The sequence below is a fragment of the Silurus meridionalis genome, chromosome 28 (genome assembly GCF_014805685.1).
Source record: "Silurus meridionalis isolate SWU-2019-XX chromosome 28, ASM1480568v1, whole genome shotgun sequence".
NCBI lineage: Eukaryota > Metazoa > Chordata > Actinopteri > Siluriformes > Siluridae > Silurus > Silurus meridionalis.
In genome coordinates this window covers 1,965,461-1,979,758 of record NC_060911.1, presented here as the reverse complement: position 1 = coordinate 1,979,758, position 14,298 = coordinate 1,965,461, and the positions used below count along the sequence as shown (strand labels likewise).

Genomic DNA, 14,298 nt, shown 5'->3' with positions numbered 1-14,298 from the left:
AACCTGGACCAGGTGGGCAATATCTGGGCAGCTTCCCCCACCTGTAATCTGAGAAGATAAAACAAGGAAAAAAAGTTTTGCCTTAGTTTTTGCATATGTAGAAATTTCAGCCTAAAACCAATCAGTCACAGTTTCTCTGAGGCTGTAAAGCACAATTTTCCTCAGTCTTCACACAACCACTCCAGCTCTCAGGGCACCATACAAGCCAACCTGGGGACGAACCGGATTCAAACAAGCAACCACTAAGTCCAGAGGAACGGCTTTAACCACTAAACCAGCAAGTTCCACACTAACGCTTGGGTGGTGTAGGAACTTTGTCTTCGAATATGACATCAACACAAACTGAACATAAAAAAGAAATGTCTCCCTCTAGTGGACAACAAGTGGAATTTCACCAAAATTTTAAAGAAAGGAAAAAACAGGCAGTACATCCCAAGTTCAAGTGCACAAATTCCTGCAAAGACACATCCAGACTTACACACTGTCTAAATATCAACAAAGTGTGTTTATAAAATGTGTGTGTGTGGTGCTGGTTTTCACACTAATCAAGAGTCTATCAAAGATGAAAGGCTTGTTGATATACACACACACCCACACACACACACACACACACACACACACACACTCTCTCTCAATTGGATGAGCTTAAAAGGTGGTGGTTATGGATGAAAAAAAAAAAAGGGTCTCCTTAGTTTTTGCATATAGAAATTTCAGGTTGTAGAGCACCATTTTCCTCAGTCTTCACATCCTCACACCTTCACCCACTCCATCTCTCAGATCACCACACGATGTGCCAACATAGGGACTTATCCAGAGGTGAGGGGAAAAGCAGGTCATGCGCTGTGGAGGATCTGGGAGATGTTCAGTCCACAGAAACGAGTCGTCTTATAGACATTTTATGGCTGAAAATATTGGGACACCGGACTTTTCCACCAATATCAAAAAGTTAATCGCCAACTGATCCCACAAATTTGGAGGCACACAATTATAGAAGACGTCTTTGGATGTGGTTTACGTTAATAAATACGCTGTACTGGGTTTTTAACACACTACATCAACTAAAGGTGCCAATTTTTACATACAGATACACACACAATTACACAAGATGAAATGCCATTTATTTATTTTTTCCATACACAATTTCCATTCAAGGGAAAAATGCAAAAACATTCCCAGAAAGTGAAAGCAAACAGGTGCTACTATTATAAATACAATAATTTTACCATTGAATCTCAAAACCTCCCAGTCTGATAGTCTGTCCATGCAAAGACACTTCTGGCTGAATAAAGGGACACTTGAGATCTGGATTGTTCTAATGCCACGTTCCTGATTAAATCCATGTGGTTGATTAGCTCAGGGTCTACAGTTCATCATGGAATGCAACGGATTATAGAAACACAGACACACGGCACCTTGATATAAAGACAAATCCTGAATATAAAAATGCATGAAATATCAGTTGAATGGAAAATTTCCTTTCCTACAGTCAAAAACTTAATTATTACACCAATATCTGGATCCCATGAGAAGTTCATCACCACACAGCTGCCATATTTCCCTGAATTGTTTTGTTTTTAACCCTGGTATTAACCAGGGAACTGGTAGCTGTTGAAACTCATGGTGAATTGAGCTGCAGATGTTCAGCGTCTTACAAATAAATAAGAACATATACGTATATGAAACTTTCTTTGTATCGACATGAAAAAGAAAAAGAAAAAAACAACATAAATGCTACATGATGGACTTGAATTCAGCTCTGAATGATGTGCAGGTTTTCTCGCTCTATCAAGTGTTGCAGAAATCCTCAGTTGAGGTCTTAAAGAAACGGATTTCTGCAAAAGGTTTTTCAGTGTTGACGAGAGAAACCTGGAGACCTACAACAGAAATTTGATGAACCTCAGAAATATCTACTACAGCATTTTAAAACTACATTTATAGTCATGTTAGTGAAGTCATAATGTGATGTTCCTCAGGATATTTCAGTCCCAGAACCTTCTCAACTGCATTCAGCATATATAGTGCAGATAGACAGACACATGTAGTCACCTTTTTTTTAAACCAATCTACACAAACATCTGAGGAAAAAGTCGATATTTCGGGTAGTTTGATCTCATTTTCACTCAATTGCCCTTATTGTTGTTGCCCTAACGTTTGATCTTCTACCCAACAGATATTCTGTCGTTATCGGTCTGAAGCATCCTGACGACTTGTAACAGCTGACGCAGGTCTTTAAAGACACACAGGTGATGTACAGTGGTATAATATAATTAATCTTGTGGATGGTTGAGTCAGTTTTTTTTTTAAGACGTGACGAAAACCGGCTGTTCTGAAAAGCGTGACACCACAAAACACGTGTATACAAAATCCTAATGTTAAAAAAACCCCAGTAGTTTCTTTACGATGTCTATAACTACACTTCGTACCTATTAACTCGTTCCCTTATCTCAAAACTCTGCCCTCTAGTGGTGAGGGTGTGAGGTGGAATATTGACCTGTGCTTTAAATATTCAAGTAATGATAAATGAAGTAATCAGTCTATATGAAGCTTCGTACCTATATGACACTGACCTACTGTGAAGGTGTGGGGATTTAGATATCTAGCACCATAAAAAAGTTTGATATATACTTTACAATCCCTCAACTAATTAAAAAAAAAAAAAAAAAAAGAACAAAAAACCTTTTCCCAAGTGCACATTGTGAGTGAATGTGTATATTTATATATATTGCAGTTTTATTTACTTATTGGTTTTATTTCAGATTAAACTTACGCATTAAATATCACCTTAATGTTCACTGCCAATTGTACTTAATCTAAAATAAAACCAAGAAGCAAATGAAACCACAATTCCGCCGTATCACCAACCCCAAACCCCCATAAACAAAAACCCGTTTCTGAATGTGCTCTACTCATTACTCTACACATGACAGGTGTGTGATGTGTTCAGGGGGTGAAGTACATCTCCTTGGTGAGCAGAGACACAATGCAGGGAATCTGTTTCTTGGCGTGGAAGCCAGGCATGGTGGAAGCGGACTCGAAGTCCAGCGCCACCTTGTGGTTGACGCGGGTTAAGATGTGCATGAGCTCCAGTTCTCGGCCGTGTTTGCTCAGCATCTCGCACAGGGACTGCATGAACCACGAGCCGGTCATCGTGTTCCTCCACGAGTAGTAACCTGCAGCAGTAAAAACACCAGAGGAGAAGGGTTTTACATTCACAGGGTGGAGAACGGTACTCAGTACACGGTACTCGTATCTACATGTGTGTGTAGCGGTTGTAGTACCTGGTGCTGTAGAATATGCGTAAAGAAAATCAGCCTCCACCGGGATTTTCATGGAATTATCTGAGTCGCTGTCCGTCTCCACACCGGAGTCCAGGTCTGTGCCACGACACGCCTGAGAACACGTAACGCACGTGTTACTACTGCTGAGTGTTAACCTGAACCTGTTCCAGCATAAAGCCAGCTACATGAACATATGGGGTGAAGTGGAAGATCTCCTGCTGTAGACCTTCAGAATGAAACTGAAGACTTCCTCATGTCTGATAAATGAATCCAATTACAGGAAGCTTATACAGATAAATAACCATTTAATCATCTTATACAGTTAATACAGATTTTTCTTTAAAAGATAAAAATCAAACTGCAAACATTTATTTTCAGATAAAATGAAAATGAAACTAAAACTTCCTTTTTGTTATAATTCAAATAAATCTGGACAAAGGATATAAAAACATCTCCACATAAATACAAAAGCATAATGTGACCACACACACACACACACACACACACACACACACACACCTGGATAAAGAAGAGTTTGGGTTTGCCTGCTAGAGATACACAGCGGTCTCCTCTGAACAGACTCGTTAAGGTCTTCAGCTCCACCGAGCGGTCCGTCCCGAAGAACACGCCCTCGTCTCCGTGACTCAGCAGCACACACACGAACGAGGCACAGCGACTGTGGTCACCGCTGGCAACTAACACACACACACACACACACACACACACACACACACAAACACAGAAATAAACAAGCTACGTTCTCTCTCACACACAAAGGTGACTTCTGGGTAAAAACAAAAACAAAAAAAAACAGGTCCATCAGTCTCACCTGTCTGTAATTGTTTCTGGATCTGGTCCACAGTCTGGTCATTGAACACCTTCACTTTGTAGCCCAGCTTTCCGAAGGTCTTCATGGCGTTTCCGGCGTCGACGTCCGTACCGTTTCGCTGGTTCATTCCTCGAATGCGGTGAAAAAAATGCACGTTAGAACTTTATACACGTAGGAACATACTGAAACAATCAGAAAGTCGCATCTCTTTCTCCATTCAATACTTGGACATAAGTACGCTTGAGTTTTGATTATAAGATTCTGAGACACCGGCATGATGAAGATGGAGAAGTCGGAGAGTCCTAGATGTCTAGCGCTACTCCTCAGGAGCAGGGAGTGTGTTACCCGTGTTGTGGTGGAAGTTCTTGTTGTTGATGATGATGCAATGGCCTATACAGGGGTAGTCCAGGCTGTATCTGTAGGTGCGGGCATGGCCTTTAGCGTCCACCTGCATCGGCTCTCCTCCTGCTCCTCCTGCAGCTCCAGCCACTGTTCCTTTAGCGCTGCACGATCATTAAAACAGGATCTTGAGATTAAAGCTTTGTTATACACCGGATATCATCTGCTATAATGAAAGTAAAAACAGAAACCTGGTGTGTGTTTTCAGTAAATATGACATATAACATATAAAACACACACTGTAAATAAAAGATACGAGCCTCAAACACACAGAAAGTGATATGAAAACACACACATATGATGCATTTGCATTTTTGTTTTTGGAATGAAAATTATTAGAAATGCATTGCAATTTTATACATTTCTTTTTTTGGTGTTATGCACAAATGTCTGCATTGCATTTAATAAAAAAAGGAGAATAATAAATGAATAAAAACCGTGTCATTTTCGTAACTGTTTTTTTGTATGCAAATTCTGCTCCATTAATTTGCATATTAAAATCCATAATTAAATGAGATAAAGCGCTTACTCAGGGATGTCGCTGCCCAGTGCGCATGCGCAGTCTCCGCTCACGGCTTCGCTCTTCTCCTGGTTTACAGACATGGCGTTTTTTTATATAAATATATAAATAAGATTTACTTTTATTAATTCTCCCAAATTAAAAGCAGGCTGCTGGTTATGGCGGTGATGTGTCGCTTCTTCCTTTGTTCCGGCTTTGGGTCTATTCCAACTTCCGGGAAACACAAGAGAAGACATGTGGGTGACGTCACCAGGCGTCGACAGCAAACAAAGAACAGAAAATAAGAGAATAATTGTTATATTATATTTTCAATAACAATTCGTGAAAAGCTTCAATTATTCAACTTTACATCTGCGTTACGATTTATTAATGTTTTAAAACAGTTTATAGTAAATAAAAATAAGCTACAAATCCATCCGGGACCCCTGACATCCCCTGACATCTTCCTCTGTCTTTGTTGATTTGGTGCAAAACAAAAGCAGTCAACAAAAACATTTCTAACTTCTAAAACAAATTTAATCCGTTTACCATCTACCCCACAGCGGTTCTTCTTTACAGATCAATTCCGTGTAGGAGAAAACCGTTAACGTCACTATCTTATGTATCACGGAAGTCGACGCGATGGAGTCACCCGGCAGACTACATTACCCAGAATCCCCAGCTTTCGCGTTACCGTTTGCTTGTATGGGCGATGAAAACGAGGGGTAGTCGAATGGAATTGTGGGTAGAGTAGGAAACCCAAACGGATCAGCGTTTATGCAAATAGATATCCAACAATAGAAAGAGTCACAATGTAGAAGTTTCCTCCTCATCAGAATTTGTTTCTGAGATAAACAGTTCATAATTATTTTTCTTTCGAACTCTGTGTGTGGCGTAATATATGATCAGGCTTGACATTCTTCCATATCCAGAACATCTCAGAACCAACATCTTGTGTCCAGAACATCACAGAACCAACATCTTGTGCCTAGAACATCACAGAACCATTGTGTTTTCTCTAGAACATGTTCTCTTGAAGTATGTAAGAATTTGTAACATCTTGGAACCATCATGTTGTGTCTAGAACATGTTTTCGGTTGCCTGAGATTTATATTTATATATAATATTTTATATTTATATTGAAAGGATCTTTTCCTCCAATAATCCATACGTTCTGATCACGTTGTGCTCGTGGTTTACGTGAAAAACGTTTTTTTTTTTTGTCTGTGTAAAAAGTTACGTGAAGGTGTTCATATTTAAACTAAATTCTCCACCCACACTTTTCGATTGTAATGATGTCAGTCTTGTGTAATTATTGGTATCCAAGTCGTGTAAAATAACATACATCGCACTGATTCTCTCACGACTTATTGAATGTTTCTAATATTGATATCAGATATTACACATCCACACTGAAGCCTATTGGTGGTTTTTGGGGACTTCCCATCTAACTTTATCCTTCATCTTGCTATTAGAAAGACAAAAAATAGCTGTTTTTTTTATTGCAATTGTTACTTCTAATAACAGGAGACTGTAGATAAATACGCAGCAGCCTCTCAACTTTAGACTAAACCAAAACATATGGACAAAATCTGCAAAACCCTTCGCATCGGTCACACACATCCTCGACGGTACAGTACACATTTTCAAAGATTTACACGAATAGACATGATGACAGACTTAAAATTGTATAATCCTGAGACAGCACAAGAGTTTGACCTTGCTCTCCTTCTGCTCTCCAGACCGTCCTGATCCATCCTACTTCTGGAAGGGGTCCTGTTTACCGGAAAGCACTCACTGCAGATGATCATGGTTTGTACTCATTTGTTGACGTTCTTCAGTCGACTTTCTCTTCTGAGCGGGGTGTGTTTTTTCCCCCACCGATTATTAATGATAATTCTGATTGTCTCCCGGCTCCAGTTTGTGACATTTTCCACATTCTGGTGTAAAATGCAACGCAATGGATGAATATTAAATTATTATACTCAATACATCATACATTTAACGTACTGTATACGTATATATATATTTTAGTGCCCTCTTGTGGTAAAAATTGGAATAGCGTCATCTCTCCTGTTCACCTGTTATGCTTTTTGATGTAAAGAAATAAAAAAACTGTAAAACAAAATTGTAATACTATGTAAATGTCTAATGTTTCACAGGTTACCACAGGTCCTTAGACTGGAGATCGAAATGAGAGATAAAACCAGAACCATTCTTAAAGAATGTTGAGTAAAGTTGAGCTTTGCTCAAGGGCCCTGATTGGTGGTGCTGGGATTTGAACTCATAAGCTTTCAACCAGAAGGTCTGAAAAAACATAAAAATCACTGAGCTATAACATTCCCTTTGAAGAACCTTATCATGACACAAACACATATTCACTGCATATTAATGATTAGCTCATAGAGATCCACCCAAACTCCCCCCTCCCCGAATTGCAGGCAATAAATCATTCTGTCAAAAGCCCCACACTGAGGTTTGTTCGTCTTCCCAATAAAAAAACAACACCAGGTACGTAAATACCTCAGGTTCAGGACTGGTTGATATTTAAATTCCAATGAAATATATATAATTTACACAATTGCATAAATGCTGTTTATTGTACAATTGTATGAAAGTGAAATATTCAGATTTCTAAATTTATAATCTCATGGATCTGTGTTTAACCAAACAAATACACACTTGTAAATAGAATTATTTATCTAAATATTTGACAGTGTGAAGTGTTGATCTATTAAATGAAGGTGATTTGTACATGTTTTTTAAGAAGCGTGTCGCATTACTGTGTTAAAGGTTTTCAGTTTTGGCAGAGAAACAAGGTTGGTGTTTGTTTAATGTATTTGTTTCTCTGAAGCACAAACAGGTTCCAGTCAGAAAACAGAGCAGATTCCAACTGTGTGTTTGTTCTGCATAAAACTAAAGTAAGAAATAAAACCGTGGAGTTGATTAGTTTCCTATAACAGCACTTCTACTGCACAAAGTGTTTAGACAATAATGCGACAATAATGTTTTTATTTTTAAACTTTTTTCTCGTCCCTGGAATAGAATAGGATGAAACATCACAACTTGTCAAGTTAGCAAGAAACTGCTAATCTTAACGATGGAAAACTTGGTAATTGTTCCAAATCAGCAGTGTACAGGATATTTGGTGTTAAGGATTTGGATGGGTTACCTTTTGAATCTGGTTCCTCTCAAGGTTTCTTCATTATATCGTTAAACTGACACTCGAGACTCAGTCACATTATTAAAGACTGAAGGCTTGATTAGCTACGGTTAGTGTGATTGACAGGGGACAGAGAGGACGTCCCTCCCACCCAGACAATATAGACACTTTTGCTCTCTTGGTTCCCATCAGCTGATGATATGATGAGGGATAATGTATTAGAAAAAGCATATAAAATATTTGACAAAAAAATAAATTCATTTTCTTCTTTTGCTTCTTTTCTTTTCCAGAAATAAGTCAAAAATGAGAAATACAGAACACAAACTAACTCTGTTCCTGACCTTTATCAATGTAATTGTCTGCACTTTGGGAACGGGAAGCAACCCAAAGTACTACAGCTCGAAGTACGGGGTTCGGTGCAATGAGGAGTGTGACACACATGGAAAAAGCTACTTATGGTGCATGACTGCAAAGGGCTGGGATTATTGCTCAACAAAGGAGAATGTAGACTACACAGGCCAGCCTTGTAGAGAAGACCATCCCTGTGGGAAGTATGGCAAGGGTTACCATTGGTGCTACACCAATAGTGGTAGCTGGGGTTACTGCGGAATTCTACGTAATGCATCAGAACCAAAGACGCTGTTATATAAGGGTTCATCTACAATGAGTTTGTGTTGGAGCGACTGTTTGTACGATGAGAATAAACAATACTTCTGGTGTTACACGGAAAAAGGCTGGGACTACTGCTCTCCACTACCTGAGGTCACGTACAAAAATGAGCCGTGCCGCTTGGACCACTATTGTGACCCCCATGAATATGCTTACACCTGGTGCCTCACAAACTCAGGGAATGATTATTGTGGTTCTATCGAACCTGGAGAATGCCAGTATGTCAATAGTGTTGCTGCAAAAGAAAACTCTAAAACAGTGGTTTCCTGCATATGGAAGGACACCAAGAATAACAAAGAGATCAAGCTCACTGCAGAGCCAGACTTCACAATATTTGCTGAAGCTTTCACCTGGAAGAACGAGATCATCAACTTCATCGCACGCTGGAAAAACACCTACTTGAACCCAGAGCCCGGTTCCAAGCTGATCATCTCGAACAACCTTAGGTTTGATGTAAAGAAGCTGGAGAATGAAGAAGAACAGCAAATCTACAGCCTGCAAATCCTGGTGAATGTACACACCCAGAGTTGGAGGAGCAACAAACTGGCCCAGGTGGTCCTACCAGACTACGAAGAGGTTCCAGAGAGATTTGTACAACTGGCCTTCTTGGAGAGCTTCCGTCATCAGTCCAAGATTTCTGTAGTAATTAATGAGTCCAGTACAGATAAACAATAATTAGTTGAAAAAATGCATGTTCTTATTCTTCCTCTCTGAATCCTCAGTGACACTAGAAAATCCGGGGTGTCTGTGAGCTCAAGCATGTGGAAATAGTCAAATAAATTATTATTATTTTTTTAAACAAAATATTCTGAAATCACACAACAAATCATAAAATCACAAGCTTTTATGATGCATTTCTTCAGGAAAATTTTATTAAACACAAGTCCATTGATTATTTGCTTACTCACCACAAGAGGTGTAATTCTGTGCAAGAAAAAGTGTCCAATTGTTTCTGTACACAAAAACACAACTTGTAAACTTAAATGTAAAAAACAAAACAAAAAAATTATAAAATGATTTAATTATTAAAAAACAACCCTGTGTTTATATTTATTTGTTACATTTTACACAATTCTTTTTAAAATCATCTGTATTGTGGTGTTAATGAAAATATCTGCTGGTATGCAGATGGTTTAAATCTCATTAATCACACACACACACACACACACACACACACACACACACACACACACACACACACACACACATGCACCTTTTTTGGTTTTTAACATTACCCAGAATCCTTTTTGACTTATACACATTTCACACGAAGCCTTCACCGGTGTCCTACCTAAATACTCAAATTTTATTTAAAATGATCAGTGTAACTATTGATCAGTTTCCACTAAAGGAAGAAGAATTTAAGAATTGAATTGTTTGGGTTATAAAGGTTCCCCTTCAGGAACTCAAACTGCAACAGAAACACTTTGAGAGACATCAGGAGTGTGATTATAAATCTTTAAAACAATAAAACACTGAAGAGTGAAAACTACAATGAGAACCAGAATATCTGATTGTGAATGATGTCCTTTTTACAGTCTTATACAGTCAGGTGACATTATAACACTCAAGGAGGTCCAATGTACAAATTTTACATGAAGTGGAATCCAAATGGCTCTGGTACGTCTCTAGATGGTTCGGGGTGTTTGCCAGTCGGCATCTACTTCTTTAAAGGGCCACAATCTTCTTGAAGTGGGACGTGTCTGGAGCTGGAGCAACCTCAGGATGCCTCGGGATGGGGAGAGAAAGAGAAGCAGTGGAGAGGAATTAGCGTAGCTGCTGTTCATGATATTAACAGCACAAGTTGATAATGTGCATGTGATCAGATGTTCTGGAGCACAAGGTTATGATGTGAAGTGTGTTATGTGTAGGCTTTGCTAAAAAGATACGTTTTTAATCTACACTTAAACTGGGAGAGTGTGTCTGAGCCCCGAACACTGTCAGGAAGACTATTCCAGAGTTTAGGAGCTAAATGTGAAAATGCTCTACCACCTTTAGTGGACTTTGCTATTCTAGGAAATACTAGAAGTTCAGAGTTTTGAGATCTCAAGGAGCGTGATGGATTGTAGCGTGTTAGAAGACTGGAGAGATACATGAAGATAAACCATTTAGGGTTTTGTAGGTAAGTAGCAATATTTTGTAGTCGATTCAAAAAGTAACAGGAAGCCAATGTAGGGATGAGAAGATTGGGGTTATATGGTGATATTTTCTCAACCTTGTGAGAACTCTGACTGCTGCATTCTGAACTAACTGTAGATTGTTTTTTAATGAAGCAGGAGAACCACCTAGTAATGAAGAAACATGTTTCTTAGTTTAGCAATATTTCTAAAGGTAGTTTTTGTAATATGTTTGATATGATGTCTTTTGAAAATAATTTTAACCATATTACAAAAACTGTCTTTGGAAATATTGCTAAACTAAGAAACATGTCTATATCTGATGCAGAGAAGCTCGTTAAAATTAAAAGATTGGATGACACATAACTTTCTATTATTATATTCTGATAAGACAGACACTAAGTTAACCTGGTCAATTGAGATGTTTTGACTGATTTTGATTAGATATATAACTGGGTATCATCAGCATAACAATGAAAGCTAATCCAATGCCTATTAATAATATTTTCCAAGGAAGCATGTATATTGTGAAAAGTAGGGTCCTAGAACTAAACCTTGTGGTAAAGTAATATCTTAAAGAAACTACATTCTCTGTTAAGGCATCTTGCTTATATAATCTGTCCACACATCCTACCAAGTTTATTGTCCAGCATTATACCAAGGTATTTGTATTTTGTTGCTAATTGTATTTATTCTCCATATGTACATTTGGAATCTAAATATTAGCCAGAACTGAACCTAAGCCACTTACATACCTGAAAAACAAACAACTTTAACTAATGTCAACACAAAAAAAGAAAGATAGCAAACTGGCCCAGGTGCTCCTACCGGACTGGCCTCCTTGGAAAGGCACATCCTAAATGTAAAAGACGAATAAAATAATAAAACTATTTACTTAAAAGAGACGAAGCTGTTCTGAACACATGCTCATCCCTTCAACATATATATATATATATATATATATATATATATATATATATATATATATATATATATATATATATATATATATATATTTTTTCTTTCTTTCAATGGAAACCTGCAAAATACTTTGTTAAATGTTTAGATTTGAATTTTAGACATTTATATATTTCATTTAATATTTTATTGGTTTAATTGTCTTATTCTTAAATCATAAATATCTGATGGTTTAAAGCTCTTATCTCCCCGTATTTTTCATCATGATAAGGTAAGCTGGAGCTGGGTCATTCTTTACACGAGGTTAACAAACACTGAACTTGTTCTGTGGAAGTGAACCTTCAGCCTCTGAGGAGTTTCTTAAATCTTTTCCAGTAAATGTTGCAAAATTGGCTCTTGGGTGTGTCATTATTTAGAGGAAATTCACACTGATTATTTTAGGTCTGTGTAAGTGTTCAAAATATCTTTCAATATTTGCACACACACTTTAATTTTTAAGTTTAAATCTTGAATAACAGCTTTGCACACTCTCTGCATCCGGACAGTTCAACATTCAGCTGAAATTCTTTGCTCTGCTATTTGTAAAACTTGCCAAAGATGTTCTTCACTGGTACGAGATTTCTTCATAATCCACATCATCCCCAAGCAGATCAATAGGACTGATATGTGGTGAATGGGCAAGACACACTTACAGAGCTTGGGCATATGCTTTGGCTCCTCATCTTGTTGTGCAGTGAAGTCGGTTAGATTGATGAGCTGCAGTCCAGACAGAACTGCATGGTGTTGAAGTATGTAATGGGAGCCATTTTGGTTCAGAATTCCTTTCACTTTCCGAAATTAGTATCCAAAACAACACAAAACCATTAGACTTCCACCTTGATGTTTGACTGTGGGGGTGAAGCAGTCTGATCACATCATCTCTTGTTCTCCGTCTTACACAAGTTCTACTGTTCTAATTTGGACTCACAGAACTTTCTTCCAGGCATTTACTGTCCACTTGTGAGACTAGTAACATACTCCTTTCTGCTCTTATCTCTCTTCTGTAACTACAGCTCCTCAGCTCCATCCATCAAACTGGAATTCAGTTTATATAAAAAACAACTCCCTCTAAATCTCTTAGAAGTGAACTGCAACACTCAGTACCACTTAAAGACTGTCAGATATCGTGAAGGAAGTGACTGAAATTCTCCACTCAAGATTTTACATTTATGGCATACGGTAGACCAGAGAGACTTATGAGGGTCTCATTTATGCGATTGAGCAGTTAAAAAGCTGACAGCGTTGCAACAGTGGTAGCTGGGTGGTGCTGGGATTTGAGCTCACAACCTTACAATCAGAAGTTAAGGCTACTTCCCTTTTCATTTCCAATCTTAAAAACTGTACGCAAATATGTAACAGTCAAACCAAAATATTATGTGTTAGAAGACATTTTTAAAGCTATTGTATTATATCATAATATAGTTTGTCTTCTCAGCATTGTCAATGCGGCACTTATCACTGACATGCAGAAAGATAATAAATTTAATAAAGCCATCACACCAAGTTGCGCTCACGATTTGTGAAGAGGATGTGTATCGGCTCTTTTAGAGAGAAAAGACAAGGAAAGCTCCTGGCCCAGACAGTGTCTTAAAGCATGTGCTGACCAACTGGCTCCCATCTTCACCTATATCTTTAACAGATCACTGGAGTTGTGTGAGGTCCCTCCTGCTTTAAACTCTCCACAATCATCCCAGTCCCCAAGAAACCCTCCATTACTGGACTGAATGACTACAGGCCTGTCGCTCTGACATCTGTCATCATGAAGACCTTTGAAAAGCTGGTATTGGCCCATCTAAAGAAGGTGACAGAACAGCTGCTGGATCCCCACAGTTTGCTTACCGAGCAAACAGATCGGTGGATGACGCAGTCAACATGGGGCTAAACTACATTCTGCAACACCTTGACTGCCCAAGAACATATGCCCGGATTCTGTTTGTTGACTTTAGTTCAGCTTTCAATACAATAATTCCGGGAATTCTCCTCTCAAACTCCTAAACCTTACTATACCCCTGCCATCTGTCAATGGATCACCAGCTTCCTGACAGGCAGGAAACAACAGGTGAGACTGGGAGGTGTTACCTCCGGTATTCGGACAGTCAGTACTGGTGCTCCTCAGGGTGTGTCCTTTCCCACTGCTATTCTCCCTTTATATGAATGACTGCATATCAAGTGACCCAACTGTCAAACTCCTGAAATGTGCAGATGACACCACGATCATCGGACTTATCCAAGATGGTGACGAGTCTGCATATAAGCAGGAGGTGAAGCAGCTGGTGCTATGGTGCAGTCAGAACAACCTTGAGCTAAACACACTCAAAACTGTGGAGATGATAGTGGACTTTAGGAAACATCCTTCAACACTACTCCCCCTCACAATATCCAACATC

At 38.6% G+C, this 14,298-nt stretch overlaps 2 protein-coding genes and 1 long non-coding RNA gene across 3 annotated transcripts; 2 read left to right on the top strand and 1 right to left on the bottom strand.

The window, feature by feature from the left end:
• Positions 1–1,106: 1,106 nt before the first annotated feature.
• On the bottom strand, positions 1,107–5,681 carry casp3a (caspase 3, apoptosis-related cysteine peptidase a). Its single transcript, XM_046842466.1, has 7 exons — positions 5,555–5,681; positions 5,036–5,236; positions 4,453–4,610; positions 4,108–4,236; positions 3,798–3,973; positions 3,279–3,390; positions 1,107–3,170 (listed from the first exon to the last, which is right to left on the bottom strand). Exons 2-7 carry the CDS (start codon positions 5,107–5,109, stop codon positions 2,941–2,943), a joined length of 879 nt encoding a protein of 292 aa, XP_046698422.1. The 5' UTR covers positions 5,110–5,236; positions 5,555–5,681; the 3' UTR covers positions 1,107–2,940.
• Positions 5,682–5,795: 114 nt separating this feature from the next.
• LOC124381091 lies at positions 5,796–7,425 on the top strand. The gene is made up of 4 exons (XR_006924787.1): positions 5,796–6,043; positions 6,533–6,636; positions 6,748–6,817; positions 7,168–7,425. It is a non-coding gene; the product is annotated as an uncharacterized LOC124381091 (long non-coding RNA).
• Positions 7,426–7,846: 421 nt separating this feature from the next.
• LOC124381090 lies at positions 7,847–9,859 on the top strand. Its single transcript, XM_046842469.1, has 2 exons — positions 7,847–7,926; positions 8,459–9,859. Exon 2 carries the CDS (start codon positions 8,472–8,474, stop codon positions 9,510–9,512), a length of 1,041 nt encoding a protein of 346 aa, XP_046698425.1. The 5' UTR covers positions 7,847–7,926; positions 8,459–8,471; the 3' UTR covers positions 9,513–9,859.
• The last annotated feature ends 4,439 nt before the right edge of the window (positions 9,860–14,298 follow it).